Genomic DNA, 19,301 nt, shown 5'->3' on the forward strand with positions numbered 1-19,301 from the left:
CAGGTATTTCACTATCTAAGACAGTGACTGGCATTCGCATACAGAGACAAAAGGTAGAAATACTTTCAGTAAGTATTCAATTCCCTCTTTGATGGAGTCTAAACGTAGGGGGTTTTTGTCTCAGTTATATTTTAATGCGCAGCAGACTTTTATTAGTGTTTTTATTGATTGTTACTGAATACATTTTGGAAACATACATAGTAATGATGGGCATACATGAATATTGTAGACTGAAACACAAAAACAAGTACTATAAAAGCAGAAAAAATAAAACCTGAATCCAACTGATGAAGACGGGCTTGTGATAATGTTTCCTGAGTCCTCTTTAACTTTGCATTGGTCATGAAGTGAAAATGGTGAAAGTTTCTTCTTACATGGATGTAGGGTTTTAGCTTCATATCCAGCAATGTACAGTAATCATGAGAATTAGTCAGTATAAGAATGCATACTGTGGGATTGAATCATTAAATATTAACAATTGAATATGAACGCAATAAATAAATGTATATTAAATGACAGTTCCCTTTTATTGTCTTCCGCATAAGTCAGAAATTATGTTCTGCTTAGCAGGGAAATATAAGTACTGTACAAGTCAGGATTAAATAATGAATTCTTAGATCAAAACCATTTCAGCTTCATTATTAGAAATAATAACTTGTAATGCACTGAAATTCTGTATGCTGCCTTTGTATTCAATATTACATATTTTGTTCCTTATTTGGCATTTATTATAGTAAATGAAGATGAGATAAGTAATATGAATTTTAGTTATAATAAACAGTGAATCATCATCTTTCAAGTTATTACATTATACTGAATCATAATAAATAAAATATTAACCAGATGAGGAAAAAGCAAAAAATAAATAAATAATAATTACAATAAAATCATTATTTTTTCATTTGTTTATTTTGGCTTTCTAATGCAGCATACCACGTCTAATATACCTGCACAATCACTGGCACCCTTTCAGTAAATTACCTTTCATTGTTGTAATTACATCATGAATTTCCATGGAAACAAGAACAATTCAGATATCCATCTGCATAAGTCATATGTGGAGAGCTGAATAACTGCTGTTAGACAACTGTAATGGAAGAGTGAAGCCTCATGGCCCCCAAAATGGGTGGAGCTGTCATTTGCTCAGTGCCTCGCTATCACAGTGTCTTAGCCATATGATAGGCCAATGATTTACAGAACATGATTTCTTCAAACATGAAGTGTTTCAGGACCATTCCTAATATAAGACTGGGTCTCAGTCTAGCTGTATAAATGGTCTGTATTTTTTCCCCTGTAAAATATTTGCATATTTGCCAGCATTGTTATTTCTGCTCATTTTCCATCTCTCCCTCTCTCTCTCTCTCTCTCTCTCAGTACCTTACTGCAATTAATACATTTCTCCAAGAGCATACTGGCGTACTGATTGCAAAGAAGAATCGCATTAAGACCACATCTCTGCAAGGGGACGATAAGACATATTTGAGAATCTGACCTTTAAATTATGTTAATCCTGAATTGTGGAAGGGAATTGGTGTTTTGAATCCAAAAAGGAAAAGAAAAGAAGGAAAACCAAGAATTCTTCTATAAATCACTGATTGCATTGTATAGGGTGATTCACCACGTGGAACACCTCTGAATTCATAAGTGTGGGCAGTTATGAAATGTAAAATAGATTAGTCTAATTTTTCCAGACACATTAAAATGATTGCAGTGTGCAGTCAAAGTATATACAGTAACCATGTAAGTAGCTAAGCGAGTATTTGTTAAGGAACCTGAATAGGAAAAAAAGTGATTTTTCCAAGCTGTATTTATATACAGGGATAAACCAGCATTGTTAGTTTGCCTGGTAAACAATAGGCAGAAGATGGGTGATTCCTCTTCCAAACTCACCAAATGCCAGGGCTTATTTCTCAGTGGTACAGGAGACGCCGTTGACGCTGTTTAGCAGCACGAAGGCATTTAGTCACTCACTTTCTTAACTTCACTGATCTTTAACTTGACTGTAATTGCTTACCTGAGGCCTTCAAAAGTCATCAAATATTTAAGACGCACCTGGAGCTAAGCCAAAAACACAAACTGTACAGTTCATAAACCTATGAATGCAAGAGAGTAATATTGGCAGATTGATATAAATATCAAAGTGGTAATCAAAAAAACTACAGCCTGGTTGTTGAAGCAGTAACAGTAAATTCCTGGTAAGCTGCTCTTTACCAAGGAAAAATAATTATAAAGACGAAATACTACACAGGAAACTGAGATTTCCTGAAAACAAGATGGCTCCCTGGGAAACCAATGTACTCTTAAACAGTGATAAATAGCCATTAAAACTTAATTAAATTGGCATATACAAGGCTTATTCTGTAATAAAAAATAAATAAATAAACTACACAATGTGAACCTGCTGCCCTCTTAAGTTTTTTTTTTTTTTTTTAAGCTCATCACCTTTCAATTTAATTGCATTACCTTACTCCTCAGTAAGAGTAAAGCTGGGTATGACTCCAGCAGACATTGCAGTCCTTATGCTATGGTGTCACATGCTCATGTATTTTATCATGCATTTATGTCTCTAGTTGTGTGTCTGTCACTATATACACCTTTACTGCCAAATGCTCCAATGATAAAGGAAAAAATATTAGTCACAGAACACAGCGTATACATTCCTGAAGATTTTGTGAATAAAGCATAGCATTTTGCATAGCATTTTGTTTCAATCATTCCTAAGCATTTGTACAGGGTGACATAAAAAAGTGACATAATGTCTTTTATCACACTGGGGAATAGAAATTCAGATAACCTTCCTAAAGTATTGAATTTAGTTTTTAAAATTTTATGGCATGTAAACAAAGTCATGATGCTTCCTTAAAGTTTTAGGCCAATGGACAATTATACGAAGACTAACCAAAAACAATCATATTTCAATTTCTCTCATATATTGTGTATCTAATTGTAATTTGGGTGGGCGTTGTCATTTTGAATACAGGAAGTAGCTGTATGGTGATAGTGGCATTCTCATTGAACAAACATTGAATTTATTCATGTGTATACACAGTGGGGATTATACCTGGCATTTTTACCTGAGAAGTTATGTGGGACGCAGAGGTCTACAAACATTTTTATATGCAATCGGAGTCCTTGTCTTTGTGTTACCTGGAGTACGTTTTGAAAGACAGGTTAATAAGAGAGGTTAAATTGTTAAGCACCATGGGAGAGGACTGTGCGAGTGGGCTGCTGCTATCACAAATTGACAGTGGATCCTCAGGGAGGCCAGTGAATGAAGTATATTCAGGATGCACAGAAATACCCAGGCACAGGCCTTTCAGTACGTTTAATTATATTGTTGATGGCTCCGTGGTCCGGTCCGGTCTAATTCCACTTTGATACCACTGCTTTACACACTGTGTTTGGAGGTTATCTGCAGAAGAACACTCAAGTTGGGAGGTGAGGTGAGGGGGGGTGTACCTTTTCTAGTTGAAATGATTGCCAAATCTAAGAAACTCAATTTTTGCCCTGTTAAAATGCACAGTAAGTGTTAATTAAAAGTTCATGAAAACTACACAGCAAATTTGACATTTGCCATGTGAGAATTGGTGGCAGTTCCGCATGAATGTTAACCAATGGTCATATTCCAGCTTGTGTGAGCAAGCCAGTTATTTGATTGTTTACAGTTTTCACCGCCAGTCAAACTGTCCTCTTTGGCCAGGATTTTATTCACTACCTCTGAGGCTGAAAATCATTATCATTCAGGTTATTTTTTGAATGAGTGGCTGGTGTCCCATTGTCTAAGAAATATGAATATTATTTGTTGTATATTGTATAATCTCAGTTTTAACTCTCACTACGCTAAACAGCAGGACTTTCGCCTTCCTTTTCGGCTATTTTTTCTGTATGCTTTTTTCAAGCCTCTGTGATGCACTGAAAGTGAATTTTTTCACAATAAATAACAAATCCAGGAACCATATTCCCTGTACCATAATGCCTTTAAACATTAACGATAGATACAGCAGACCTCTTTTTTCATGTATTTTTCCTTTAACCAATAGGAACTCGTGTTTTTTTTTTTTTTTTTTGAAAGTACAATCCTCATGTAATGGAATTCTTCTGGACAGGTACCGTGACATTCCATCGTTGCCAAGCGTCAACGACAGATTTATCAATTAATCAACTATTTCATCCAGAAGAAACATTTTCAAGTGTGTCCATACATCCATGAAGCCTAGATGGAGACCTAAGCTGTAAAGCACTGAGCCGCCAGCAGCCATAATCATATGAATTCCTTTTTCGCTTGGTGCAATATCAGGAGACTACATTCATCAGACATGAGGCTTTACCTGCATGCACTGAATATCAGTTGTTTACCTGTGAGTTGCTCTGATATTCCCCAAGCAGGAATGGATGACATTTCAAACATACTGACATGTTTAGGCACTCAAAAATGAAGAAAATTATTTTTAAATGGCTCATCTCCATATAGAGCTCCAAGTGGAAAATTCCCATGGATAAATAATTAGTTTTAATTTGGCCAGTTTGCTCATTAAAAGCAGAGCTGAACCATTCAGACATGTAAATGCTAGAAAGTGCAACAGAAAGGGAGGCATGGAGATTCTAAAGAACAAACAACCGTAATTTGGCTCATAAAAACATCATTAAATTAAGATTTTTACATTCATTTTTTGGGGTACATATACATTGATATATACAGACAAACGCCTTTAATAAAAGCAAAGACTCTGCACTTTAACCACATGCAGATTGTTTGATTACAAATCAAAAATTGTGGAATACAGAGTCAAGTCTTGAAAGAATGTGTTTGTACCCATATATTATGGAGCTCACTGTATATATATTCTTATAAGTATTTGGACAGTGACACCATTTTTGTTGTTTTAGCTCCGTATTCCAGCACATTGGATTTGAAATGAAACTGAATATCAGGTTAAACTACAGACTGTCATCATTAAGGGTTTATTTATAATTAATCATTAGCATAATCATCTTTCTGAAGCAGGCCTGCTTTTCACTGCTGTTCAGGTATTGTTTTGTCATCAGTGGGGACTTGAGGTGAATGTTGCCCATGGCATATTCATTCCCACTGTTTTGGTAGTTTGTCTTCCATTTCTGTCCGCTGTTGGTGTTCCCCCATATTCCCACAGTACTATAAAGAGAAAATCAGTGGGTAAGAAAAAAAATTATGCAAAGTCTACGTGCTGCAGATGTGCTCGGCGAACATGTCCCTGACACAGCAGGAATTTGATTACTTTTTGAAAAATGTGGCTCATTCCAGCAGCACCTGGTTCCTTTTGAAACGCCATCATTTAATATTAAGAAAGCAGCACCAGCTGATTGATCTTGAGTTACGCGGAGCGTGCGCCTGCATGATTATGTTGGATTTGTGTGGGTTGGCGTCAAGGTGTGTTTGGACACTACAAAGAATGCAAAAGATTATTATCTTTCGGAGCAACTCTCACATCAGCTTTTGTTGTCCTGGGGTCATGACATGCTTCAAACTGTTAGATTTAATCTTTACTTGCATGCAAAGAGGCCAAGATCCATCCCTCTTGGGTCCCTTTGTGATCATCAGGGATTCAGTGAGTTCCTGGTTCACAGCAGCGTAGTGGAGGTAAAGATTTTAAGTTACAGAAGATTGGTTACTCAATGCAGGATTACTCTTCTCCACTTTGTACATTGCTCTGTACAAAGTCTAAATAAGCAGGCGCATTTGAAAAAGACTGCAGCTGTGGTCTCGAGAGTGAGAGAGAGCATTTTTCATTTTTCTACAGGCATTGTTTTCAGCTCATTAGCTTCCTTGCCTCAGTCATGCCTTCTTGCCTTCTTATGGCCGCCAGCACCCAGACTTTTCTTTCACGGCACGTTGCTACCTCACCTAGCGTGTCATGTAAAGGGCCTTCACCTTCCTCCATTTACTAAAGAAGCAGGAGGAGGGGGAATTGGACAGCATGCTGCAGCTCGTGCTTTGCATGGTGTGAATTTTACACATTGTTCGAGTGCAGTTCTTTATCGAGCACTCATAAACACTCGTATGTACTCAAAAGCTAATATGGTGCAGCATTTTCTGCTGCTATTGCCTCTCCATCAGATCACGCCCATGCATATGAAATTCATTTGAGTGAGTGTTGCAGAATTCAAATATGTCAGTCCACCCCATTATACGTGTGTACACCTTCTGCCTAGTGCCTCTGATTCCCTTCACCCTTTGTGTCATGAATATTGCAGCCTGAGGAAGCGTATTTGAAATGTCTAGGCACTGCAGTCATAAGCAACGCTCTACATTTATGTCCATTTTAAATGGTAACAACAGACCCTAAATGTCACAAAGACTATCTTACTCTATTGTGGCAGAAAATAATATGATTCCTTATCAATGTACTTGTAGTCAGCTGTTTAATTTGCATTAGGTGTTCCATACGCCTGTGTCTGAACTGATATGTCAGTCATCCAAACAGGGAAAATTAATTGCATGCAGTGGGAAAATGAAGCAGATGGTGGCTCATTATTTCTTATTCTTGAATCTGTAGTTGGATACAAGAGATATGTTCAATTACAATGAGTCCCCGTACAGAGCTGAAACACGTGAATCAACAGACTCACAAAGATAGCACAGCAACACGTGATGAAGCTGCTGAAAATGGGTTGGACTTGCTGCAGTGATTTTAATTATGAGTGAGTGACAGGGGAACAAAAGGCTGACTAACCTGCAGAGCTTTGCTTAAAAATAAGTTACGGGAGGAGTGAGGCTTCATGAATCTCTGTGGAGCTCTTCTGTCAATCACTGGCTGGCATGAACAAATTCTGCTCTTTGTAACTAAACTGTGATTGGTTGTGTCCATTAGTGTTGGATTGCACATGCAACCATGCAACCTCACAGGCTGTTGAAATTGATTTTATTGACCTTTTTTTCTTTTTCGTTTTTTATTGATAGGTTTCCACCTCTCTTTTGTGTCTCCTCAGGTAACAGGTAGGATGGTGGCAGGGGAGGCAAGCGGGCACAGCTACCTGGTGGCTTGCTGGCAGCCCATCCTGATACTGATGCTGGGCACGGTGCTGTCGGGCTCAGCCACGGGCTGCCCGTCCCGCTGCGAGTGCAACGCCCAGGAGCGCTCGGTCGTGTGCCACCGCAAGAAGCTGATGGCTGTCCCCGAGGGCATCCCCAGCGAGACCCGCCTCCTGGATCTCAGCAAGAACCGCATCAAGACTATCAACCCAGATGAGTTCACCAACTACCCCCACCTGGAGGACCTGGAGCTGAATGAGAACACCATCTCAGCCATTGAACCCGGGGCCTTCAACAACCTCTATGGCTTGCGGACGTTGGGGCTGCGCAGCAACAAGCTGAAGCTCATCCAGCTGGGTGTGTTCACAGGCCTCAGCAACCTGACCCAGCTGGACATCAGCGAGAACAAGATCGTCATTCTGCTGGACTACATGTTCCAGGACCTGTACAACCTGAGGGCCCTGGAGGTAGGGGACAACGACCTGGTGTTCATCTCCCACAGGGCCTTCCATGGGCTCAGCAGCCTGGAGCAGCTCACACTGGAGAAGTGCAACCTGACCTCCGTCCCCACCGAGGCCTTCACCCACCTCCACAGCCTGATCTCCCTCAGGCTCCGCCACCTCAACATAAACATCATCAGGGACTACTCCTTCAAGAGGCTATACCGGCTCAAGGTGCTGGAGATTGCTAACTGGCCCTACCTGGACACCATGACCTCCAACTGCCTCTACGGCCTCAACCTCACCTCCTTGACCATCACCAATGGCAACCTGACCAGCATCCCCTACATAGCCCTCCGGCACCTCGTTTATCTCCGTTTTCTCAATCTTTCCTTCAACCCCATCCAGACTATCGAGGGGAACAAGCTTCATGACCTGCTGAGGCTGCAGGAGTTCCACTTAGTGGGAGGCAGGCTGACCACCATTGAGCCCTACTCCTTCCGTGGCCTCAACTACCTTAAGATCCTCAATGTGTCCGGCAACTCCCTCAGCACCCTTGAGGAGTCGGCCTTCCACTCGGTGGGTAACCTGGAGACCCTGGCTCTGTATGACAACCCGTTGGCCTGTGACTGCCGCCTGCTGTGGGTCTTTCGTCGCCGTTGGAGGCTGAACTTCAACCGGCAGCAGCCTACATGCGCCTCCCCAGAGTTTGTGCAGGGCAAAGAGTTCAAGGACTTCCCGGATGTTCTCCAGCCCAACTACTTCACCTGCCGCAAGTCCAGGATTCGGGACCGCAAGGCCCAGCAAAAGTTTGTGGATGAGGGCACCACCGTCCATTTTGTGTGCCAGGCAGACGGCGACCCAGCCCCCGTGATCATGTGGCTGTCCCCCCGGAAGCAGTTCATCACCACCAAAACCATTGGCCGCCTGACGGTGTTCCCAGACGGCACCCTGGAGGTGAGATACGCACAGATCCAGGATAACGGCACATACGCCTGCATCGCCAGCAATGCGGGGGGCAACGACACGGCACTGGCTCACCTGCATGTGCACAGCTACTCCCCCGACTGGCCCCACCAGCCCAATAAGACCTTTGCCTTCATCTCCAACCAACCCAACGACAACGTTGCCAATGGGACGCGTGCCACGGTCCCCTTCCCTTTTGACATAAAGACCCTGATCATCGCCACCACTATGGGGTTCATATCATTCCTGGGGGTTGTGCTATTCTGCCTTGTACTCCTGTTTCTGTGGAGCAGAGGGAAGGGTAACACCAAGCACAATATCGAGATTGAGTATGTTCCCCGTAAGTCAGACGCTGGCATGAGCAGCAGTGGGGCAGACGCCCCCCGGAAGTTCAACATGAAAATGATCTGAGGGGCCGCCACCGCCCGGAAACAAGGGGACCCATACAAAAACAAAATAATTTTCTGAAAAAAAATAAAATAAATGAATAAGTGAAGTCCTCCCTTACAAAAGAAAAACAAAAACCCTGGATCCTAAGACATTTTCCGTAGAGTAACCGAATTTTCTTTCCCAACTTGAAAGATGGGGAGGAGACATTCTTTGCTTTCATTATATGTTGAATTTACAGGAAAAAATATATAGCACAGCAGAGCCCCCTCCTAGATGTTCATTTCTGCTAGGCCTTCAGGGACCCCTTTCTTTTGAAAGCAAACTTTGTTGTAAGGGATTTAAATTTCGATGGAGCTTTACAGGGGGGAAAGTTGATTAAAAAAAGGAATGAACCCTTCGAGATGTTCTTTTCATCCACTGGAATACAAGAGGTGGATCGTCTTTCTCCTTTGCTGTCTTTTTGCCTGTTTGTTTTACTTTTTTTTTCATTTGTTTTTTGTAACAATGGGAACATACTCTTTGTTTTGTGAAAGCAGCAAGATAGGTCATCCTGGTATGGGTTGGTGAGCACATTACTTTTTGCAGTTTCCCTGTATTATCTGCAGAAAAGGACACCATTGTTCAGGTTGCAATAAACAACAGACACAAAAGTCCCATGTTATACATACGCTTCATTTTCAGTCACAGCTGTTGAAGCAATGGAAGGAGTCCATATCAAACCATGTTAATTACTAACAGTTCTCATAGTCCTTAGCCCCACATGTCAATGTTGTGATGTAAATTATCTAAAAAAGTCAAATTTGTTCCCTAATTTCAGCTTTAAAACCAGCACTTTATTTTCATCCAAGGTGAAGCTCCTTGGTGCTCTGTTGAGCCTCGTAAAAATGTAAAATTATATGATAACAAATTTGTCAAATGTTAGCATCCATTTTTTTAAAAGTCTGTCTTACATTGGCGTATCATACTCCTGTTTGGTGGACTCTAGAAACTAGGTCCGTGAAGGGGATGGTTTCCTTGTGTGGTTAGGTGTTGACAGAGTGTCATGCAGGCACAAGCTGTCTGATATCAGGCAAGAGTTTATGAGACAAGAATGCCACCTGTGGTAGAATAGCTGAATAGCTGTTAACTTTCATCTTGTTCAAAGCAGGTCTGCATGTTCTGCATTATTAACAACACACAAACAGAGCCCCTTGCCAGCCTTCAGAAATATTCAGCTTTTGTTAAGACACGCAGTGTCTTCTTTAAATAATGTTGAAGGGATCTTCATCAATGAACAATGGCACACTGAGAGCATTCCACAGTTGACTGTTTCCAGTGACCATATAAGGATAGGCAGACGAGTCAAAATGGAGTCACGCCTTCAACCGAGCGGACTGGCAAAGCATATTTAAAGTGGAATGTTGCATATACCCCAAAATACACATTGAACAAATAGGATAACCTGCTCATGGATGGGATTTTGTTATTTTAAAGGGAAAAATAAGTCCCAACCTGGTCATATCCTGCAGACCTCCACAGATTTCAGCAGGCATCCAGGATGCATTTCTGTTTGATATGAGCAGAGCATAGCTGCCATGCCACATCCATCGCATTTACATTTCTGCTACGTGATCTGATTGGATAGTGCCACATCAAGAGGAGTTTTGCTGGTTGCCTTTACAGTTGCTTACTTTTGTTTTGTATGAGTTAATTTCAGCGCTACTACTGAACTCAAGAAAGGTCAATATCCTAAATATTGTTTAAATGTGTGCTGAGTAAGACTGCATTGTAATTTAATACAGGGCCTTCATATACATGTACAGGCACACGCAAGTGTACACGCGCATACACACTTACACACAAACACAAACACACACACACACGACAGGAATGTAATGTGTTCATTAACCCTATAAACACTACTAATGCTGGTTCTCAAGTCAGTAGAATTTTAGGAAGCATAAATCTCAGTGAGTTTTATGGATTAAGAGTTTTATTTAATTTGTTTATTTTATTTCTTTTTTTTTTTTTTGAGAACTGACGTCTTTTCTTCACCTCTCTTTCGGCCAGCCATACCCAGGATCCACAGACCCTTCTTTTCTTTACAGTTTGTGATTCTCAAAGAAATATGAAGGATGTGAAGGGGAAAAAAAACAGCAAACAAAATATTTGGACGCACCATGGTTGTACATACAAAGCCCTTATATTTTACAGCATACACACTGTGGACAGCTGGACCATGCCGGTGGAGGTGAAGGGCTTATTTACAATGACTGATGTTTAAAATCACAAGCCAAGTTAAAGGGTTTGCAAGTACTAAATATCGAATATGGTGATAGAAAGTGACACAGATGGCTTGACCAATCGTGGGCTATGTGGAGAGGATTTAGAATAATCCTTTTATTTTTCCCCAAGAACCATCGGACATACCAGTCTGCATACTGCTCTAATGTGCTGATTAAAAATGTTCTTTATGTTAAACCTGTGGCTACTGTACCAAGCCCCGCTGTCCCATTCAATTCAGATTAATTGGATTAATTTTTTTTAATGCTAACCCAGGACTATGTTGTATATGTAGTCCAAACCAACTTTTTATTAAAAGATATTGAAAAAAATCAACAACAAAATACATTCAAATTGTTCTGTGCAATAAAAGTAATATGCAGATTTTTTTTTTTTATTCAACACAATTTTATTGATGTTAAATTGTTGAAAATATGGTATGTTGTATTAAACAATCTATGGATTTTTTTTATGGTCATAGTCGTAGTTTGATTATTGACTCGATCTTGGCTATTTTTCAGCTCTACCAAGCCAACATTTCACGGTGAGTGTTTAGCTGACAGTTTAGGCACAGAAAAATGAATTTATTATTCAGTGCTTTCTCCTCTAAAACTAACAATTCTGGTAAGATGGCTGTGTATTCATATTCATTGAGTTTGTGCCCCAATTCTGCTAATAACCATTTAAACAAAACTGTATTGGAATTACTTAAATCTTACAGAATTAGCAGATCCACAGGCACTGGGCTGAGAGTAGATTGGTCTTCAGTCCTGGGGTTGAATAGGCTGCTGTGATAGTGTGTTAACTCATAGTTTCAGTATGGTTTTTCTGGCTTTGTACTAATGCCTGCTGTATGCGCATGTGGTCCGCTGGGAGGGGAGCATTCCCTGCACCAGCACAAAAGCACAGTCATTTATCATCAGACTGGGAAAAAGCCAGCAAAGTTATTTTAAGAAAGGGATGCTGTCACTGTTTCCTGCCCCACTGTATGTTTTCTGGACTCATTTTCAAGTTGGAGAAGTGCTGGTTTGTCATTGCATTTGTGGTATGTCCTTGCCAAATGTCATCTGGATCAGTATGTTTCCGATTCCTGTCTTCATCTGTAATCTCAGATGGCGGTGCTGGATCTGTCATATCACCGAGGTTCAGTTACAAATTCCGCTTTAATAATTTGGCTGATGCTTTTAGCCAAAGTGCCTTAACATGGTAAGCAAACCACCCCTGTGGCTAAAGCTTTCATATTTGCTGTATTTACAATCAAATGAGTGGTGCAGAAGAAAGGGAGAGACCATATACCTGTCTTTGTGATGGCTCAGCATCTCTCCGCTTTTTTTCTTGCTGGTTATCTCCTTTGCTCTGCAGCAAAGACCTTTAACCTCAGCCCTGTCCACTGTACGCCCCACATTCTCCCAGTCTACAAACATTTCCCCTTCTCATTCCAGTCAGTAGATTATTTTCTTTTTTTGGATTGGATTCCCCCCCCGAGTATTGCTTCACTTATTCTTTCTTTTATTCTTTTAAATTATTTAATTTATTCTCCTTAGTTTAATGCTAGATATGACATTGAAAGTGAGCTGAGAATTATAGTTAAATATTTGCAGGGTATGGAATTTTCCTCCATTTTAAGCATTGAGTAAAGGGATGGATGTACCTGTAAAAATGCAATGTGTCCTGACAGCTGCCATCTCTCCTTCCCTCCCTCCTCCCCTTACTCCCACACTGGATCCGAATGCAGAAACTGTTGAACCGGGTTTAACCATCGGCTGATCTGTTGGTTTACAGAATGGGTCTGCCTGACAGGTAAACAGACATATATTATGAGCCGTAAGCCTTGGCTTAAACACCTGGGCTCAGAGCAAACACATGCCACCGGCAAGACTTAAGCTATAGCATCAATGCCATCGTAAACCAATGCAGAGTATGCACCAGAAAGCTGGCTCTGGTCTCCAAGCTTCTCAGTGTGATGCTCAGCCTCATTACAGCATAGATGTACATCTATTCTTAAAGAGTTGGAGTGATATAAATGTTCATTGTAATGATGCTGAAAGTTTCTGAGCTTCAGTTAGACATTTATTCTTTGAAAGTTGGATTGATTTAAAAGTTAATTACAATGATCCTGAAAGTTAATCTGTTTTGGTTTTGGTTCTTTGTGTTGTAATAGAGATCATTCATTCTTTTAAATCCATACATAGGGAGACTTGGAACAAAAGGCTTGATGTGAGAAGCCCTGTGAATATTAGTTGACAAAACCATAGCGGTCATGTTGATACAGTACCAGGGAGAAGCAGAGAAGACTATTTACAGCACTAAAGGGTCTCTCTGAGTCAGATCCATTCAGAACACACAGAAGGGCCAAAAAGGTACAACCTGACTCACACAACACCTTTAGCCAAAAACCCAGGTTGTGTTTGACAAACAGTCATGGCCAAGACCCCAATTACCTGTCTGACACATCTTGGAGCGGTGTGATATTTTCACTAGAGAGTGCACACAGAGTTTCAGAATGATTTTTTTTATTTTTCTTCCGACTGATGATCACCTCTTGCCAGGATGTTAAAAGGAAGGTGAGCCAGGGAGATGAAGTAATTTCAGCCTACATAAGCATAGAAATTATATGAAATGATTAAATGATTACTTCTGGACAAAAAGGTGAAATGAAAAACACACCAGGCATTTTAAATGCAAATACTGCATAAAAGGATAAAATATTAATACTGCGCTGAGGCGATTTATGCCGTGATAACAGTCTCTCCATACTGCCATTATGTTCTTTTGAGCTTCATGTTAGTGTACCATTATGTATAAGTGTGCTCTGTAGAGCTTCTGGAACTGTTAAGAGACTTACTGAGTTTGCTCACAAGTTGGTTGTTGTTGGTTGGCTGGAAGAGCACGTCGTCTATATTTACTCTAATCTGTAAATCACTCGATGACATTATGGTAGAAACATCATAAGGCAGCAAATCTACATGAAATCACTGGATTATTACTGACTTTTTCCCACCTTCTAAGATTGCACTTTTAATGTTACTTAAAATCACAGCTGAGTGTCAATCGGTGTAGAATGGGTGCATTAGAATATGAATATCCATGTTAATTTCCCACTTGAGGAGGCTGTATTGCCACAGTTATGTTGGCAGTTAATATCACAATAAATAGCTCAGGTCTTTTGTGGAAAACACCCCCTTCCCCAATTATCATGTGTCATTTCCTGTTGTTTTCCCCCTGCAGAACCAGAATAATTGAGTACCCAATCGGTTCACCTTGGACTACCGCTCTCAAAATTATATGGCTTGCGTCCACTTGCCGGAAGGACAGTGAACAGGGTATGTGGCTAAATTAGACCCACGCGGCTGCAGCAGGCCTGGGGTATGAGATATATGAGCTTTGGCAGAAAAAAGCAGAGTAAGGACAGACTATTTGTCAGCATTGTTATTTCTGCTCATTTTCCATTTCTCTCTCTCTCTGTCTCTCTCTCTCTCTAACCCTCCCTCTCTCTCTCCCTAACTCTGGAATATGTTATTTCCTCCAGCAACATCGCACATTGGATTCTGTGGACTAAAAAACTGATTCAGTTTAAATTTGTCAGTTTCCTGTATGTGACTTGTATTGTATTGCTTTTCTGTGTGACATCTGACACAGAGTACTATAGCACATTATGTGAAAACATTGAACCACTCTCATGAAAACATGGTACATCAATGTCATCTGTCATAAAACATTACACAGCACCTTCATAAAGCACACATAATGTGTATTAATTTGAAGCAGGTCTGGGCTGAAGCATGAGTTATTAATTTCAAATGAAGTATCTGATCAAATATCAAATCAATAGCCTAAAAATAACTTTTCCGTCTGCATTACACCACTTAGACACTGTTCTTATCCAAAGTAACTTATTCAGATTACACAGCTTACAACAACACGGAATATGATATCGGTCTTTTGCCTTTGCCTTTGTAAGTTTTAGTACTTTTTATGTGCTGTGCCCAATTTCGATTTACACTTAAATGGAAGTGCAATTTTTTTCAGCAATGACATAAATCATTGAGCACGTAGGATTTGTGAAGGCAAAAATAACTCAACACTGGGAAAAAATACTGTTTGAAACACTTTTTATCATTTTTAGACATGCAGAGTTTTTACATTTCTTCATTTCTTCATTCCAGCTTTACTTTATCATTGACATACTGAACTGAAACTGAGACATGCTCAATAGGACAGATGAAGCAGGGGCGTAACTGCTGGCAGTGCAGGATGTGCAGCTGCACTAACCACTAACACCAGCCATTCCCTTTATTGCACCCTACTGCTGAGTCAAACTACTAAAACCCAGTCTTATTACAGAACCGTAAGGACAGTCGCAGGTTTGCTGGTTTTCTAAGGTCTATTAAATGAGCCTGAAAACATTATGTCTAGGGCCGGTGTGCACAGGCAGCACATGGCACACTGACAGTAACAGCCAGTCACACTGTCTCTGTCGAGTGGTGAGCTCTCAATTAGCGATAATGTGCCCAGGGCCCACACGGCATCACCTGCACTCCCTGCATTCTTCCGGTTCCAGTCCGGTTTCGGAGCAGGTGTCATTTGGTTTTGGAACAGGTGTCAGGTGTCACATATTAACCCCCTTGATTGGATACAATGCTATGACATGATTGTGTTCCGTACATTTTATTGCACATGTGTACATACAGGTTACTGGTACATTAATTAACTTAGTAGCCTTGTATGTAGCTTTATTAGCTATGAAGGTGCCTAACAAGGCTCTGTAGCTGACTTTATCATCTTGCAAGTTAGCAACTAGTAAAGCCACATTAAATTTGATTCAGTTCATATCGCGGAAATGTCACACTTAGCTGTAGCCAAACACATTTTTCCTTGCTAACTAGCTTGATAGCTAAGCGAGTAGCTATTCAAATGTTTTGTTATTGATAATGTCTGTTGTAAAAGTAATAGTTTCCAATAAAATCTTAGTTATAACCCCAGTGCATTGCTATACTGCCAGCTTCATCTTTGCGCTAGGCCTACTATACAGGCATTTATACAGTTTTCTTGCTTTCACTAACTATTTAGCTTTCAGTGCTTTAGCAAACAGGCTAATAGAACGTAAGAAATTCCCATGCACATCCTACGTGAATAAGCACATAGTTACGCATATTTAGCGTTCTCTCTAATAAGGGCCCGGAACCGGAAGGATGCCGCGAGTGCAGGGATTCCATCTATGCAGTTACACCAGATCCAGTAAAGCAAGGGTGAAACCGCATAGCTAACAATTTCTGTTAATGTTAGCTACTGCATTGTCTTTGTTAGCTGTTAACTTAATAATTAAAGATTGGGTGACTAATTAGCTTTTTTATAGGATTTTTGTCGCTAACTCTCATAATCTAGCTAATTATCTGGCTAAATAACTGTCTAACTAATTTGATATGGCTAGCTCTAACCATCATATACTACTGTATATGATTATAATACTTCATATGATCTAATACTTGTTTTTTGTGTTGAATTTCATATGCCAATGTCCAGTGAAGCTGACATTACCTGCATAATAATACCGATTAATTGTTAATTAAACCTCCCGGTGTAAAAGCTAAGGAAATTAATCGTAAAAAAAACTATATTTTATGTGAAAATGTTTGTGTTTGCCAAAAGCTTCAAAAGACAGGAAATTAAATTGATCAGCCCTTTTGCTAATGATGTTGGCGTTGTTAGCATTTGGGCTGATCAATTTAATTTCCTGTCTTTTGAGACTTTTGGCAAATGCAAAATTTTTACTTAAAACAGTTTTTTGTGATTGATGTACCATTTAGGCCTGTGTGATGAAGGAGGCGATTATGTTTCTGGATGTGATGGGACGGGGCCAATGTCAAATTTGTTGCATCAGTGAGATGAAGATATCTAATCCTGAAAAGAAGGGAAGCATCAGTGATTGGATTTCTACTTTTAGTCCTTTCCAAACAGCGAACATCAAAGTAGTTCAATTCAGGGGCAAAACAAATCACTAGTTAGACGCTTGGGATACACAGCAAAATAACATGGCAAGGTAAACACATGGTAAAGACAATACAGCCGTAAGCTATTTGCATTTTAAACAGGAATCCTGGGAATTCTGAGGAATTCTCACCGAATCATTCGAGCCTTTACAGAATCACATGGTTTTTTTTCAATAGAATTCAATTATTGAGAAAGGGAGAGTGGAAAAAAAAATCTTCAGTGAGAGTGGCTTCCAGAGTGCTGGTCATTACCCAATTGGATGTGAGAACACTGGACAGAGTCTTCAAAAGCCACTTCACATGTGAACGAATGGGCTCTCATGTATGACACAACGTCACCCTATGAGCTGAGGCTCCCCCATCTTTTCATTTTCTCTGCAGCTTTTCAGCTTAAACAGTGGGGGCCTACTTTAAACAAAATGCCATTTTTTGGATGTTCCTTCTTTGGAGGTGTAGAGGTGTCTCTAATTAGTGCCTGTCAGAGAGAGAGAATAAGGACTTACATTTACCTTGCTGAAAATAACTTGTAATCCAATCGAAAGAGAGAAAGGGAGACAGAGACAAACAGAGAAGTGTTCTTTTCTTCTGACACAAAGCAATCGATACATTCCTCTTCGTCTGATTCAGCTCTACAGAAAGTAAAACAGAGTGAATCACAGTGGGAGAGGGAAGACTGACCTCAGACATATTAATAATTTTAGCCATGAGTCCACTGACAACGTTTTGCTCTTCTGAGCCAGCACCACAGCCCACAGCCCACAGCCTGTACAAGATAGTCGGCTTGATTATAGCTGACAATGGAAAATGTTTACTTGCATCCGGTCATGACAGTTATAACTGGATGGAGTTTGCCAAGTTAGTTTTGCTTATACAAAAAATATTCTTGGTTTTAGTTTTTGTTTTCCAGATTCTGTGGCCTGGATCACATGCAAAGAGATGGTATATTTTTTATCTTAGGACCACTGCCCATCCTTTAGTTTGTATTTGTATTTTTGTCATACATCACTGTGAGATCTCTGATAACTGAAATTAATATAAACGTGAATATCTGGACATGGGGACAATGGGCCAGAATTTGAACTCTCCCCATAACCCCATGTGTCATTTTTTGTATTAATATACAAAAGCAAAACTAGATCATTCTGAAGTTACAAAGTACACGTTTGAAATAGAAAAGTCTGCAACATGCCTCAGTTAATTGCAGAAACTGACAAATTGTTTCATAGAAACAACTACTAAGCATTATGTTCTAATCACACAACATGAGGGAAACTTCAACAGCTCCTCACTGCATGCCACAACATGACATTGGTTACTGAAATGAGTGGAACAAATTATTACAATGGAAGCTATAAATGGTTTGCATGAGGTACATACTGTTCTTGTACACAGGACTGATTAAAAAATGTCTCTCTCGGACATAAGAATACTAAAATTATGAGTTTCTTGCTGCAATAAACAAATGGGTGACAGAAGGTAGCAATAGACAAGGTTAATTCATTTAAAAAGATAAAATCTTTGCCTCGCTTAACGAGACCTTTAAGAGTCAATGACATGGTTTATATCATACATCCAATGAAATACGTTCCCAGGGTCTTTGTTTTAAAATATCACCATGGAACAAAACATTTTCAATGTCCATTTAGTTTTCCATGTTAAATTATAATTACAATGCAAATTTGTGGATTTGGAGGAAAGGCTTTCATTTTTGTACACTAAGACAGCTCTTCAGAATGCTAAGCTGTTGGTTTGACAGGGTGAAAGAAAGCAAGAGGTATATTTATGCTTTTTTGTAAAATGTAGCAGGTTCAGGCAATTTGAGGACATGATTTTTTTGTCAGATCCCTTTCTCTCCTTCCCCTCCTTTTCTCTCCTCCCCCTCCCTCTCCCCCTCCCCTGATGGATTTGTTTCCAAACTTTCATCACAGTGTTGTTTTTCAGTAAATTGACTACATCAACAAAATGAAATGCATGTAACTCCTGGGTTTTTCCCAGGGGCTCCTTGAAGGTACTGTAGAGGGCCCCGGCCAAACTTGATATACACTGACTATATATAGTTTTGGGAAAATATTTTAAAATATAAAACTTTTTTTTTTTTTTTTGAAGAACCCCTTTTTACTTATGATGGGAATCCCCTGAATGCCTTTGAGTCTATGTGGGGGTCAAAGGTGATTTTCTGCTTGCAGGTGAAGGGATGACATTACACACGTTCAAACTGAATTTGTGAATTTTTCATCTGATTGA

General features: G+C 40.0%; 1 protein-coding gene across 4 annotated transcripts in view; it reads left to right on the forward strand.

The window, feature by feature from the left end:
- lingo1a (leucine rich repeat and Ig domain containing 1a) overlaps window positions 1-11,545 on the forward strand; it is a 169,365-nt gene extending 157,820 nt beyond the window's left edge. For 3 of the 4 annotated variants that reach the window (XM_064312658.1, XM_064312659.1, XM_064312657.1), the window contains one exon: window positions 6,967-11,545. In XM_064312658.1, the coding sequence (XP_064168728.1) occupies window positions 6,979-8,826 (1,848 nt within the window). In that variant the 5' untranslated portion in view covers window positions 6,967-6,978 and the 3' untranslated portion in view covers window positions 8,827-11,545. Of the gene's footprint in view, window positions 1-6,937 lie in introns of all 4 variants that reach the window. The other variant, XM_064312660.1, reaches the window with a different exon arrangement.
- Window positions 11,546-19,301: the final 7,756 nt, after the last annotated feature.

Source organism: Anguilla rostrata, chromosome 16 (genome assembly GCF_018555375.3).
Source record: "Anguilla rostrata isolate EN2019 chromosome 16, ASM1855537v3, whole genome shotgun sequence".
Lineage (NCBI taxonomy): Eukaryota > Metazoa > Chordata > Actinopteri > Anguilliformes > Anguillidae > Anguilla > Anguilla rostrata.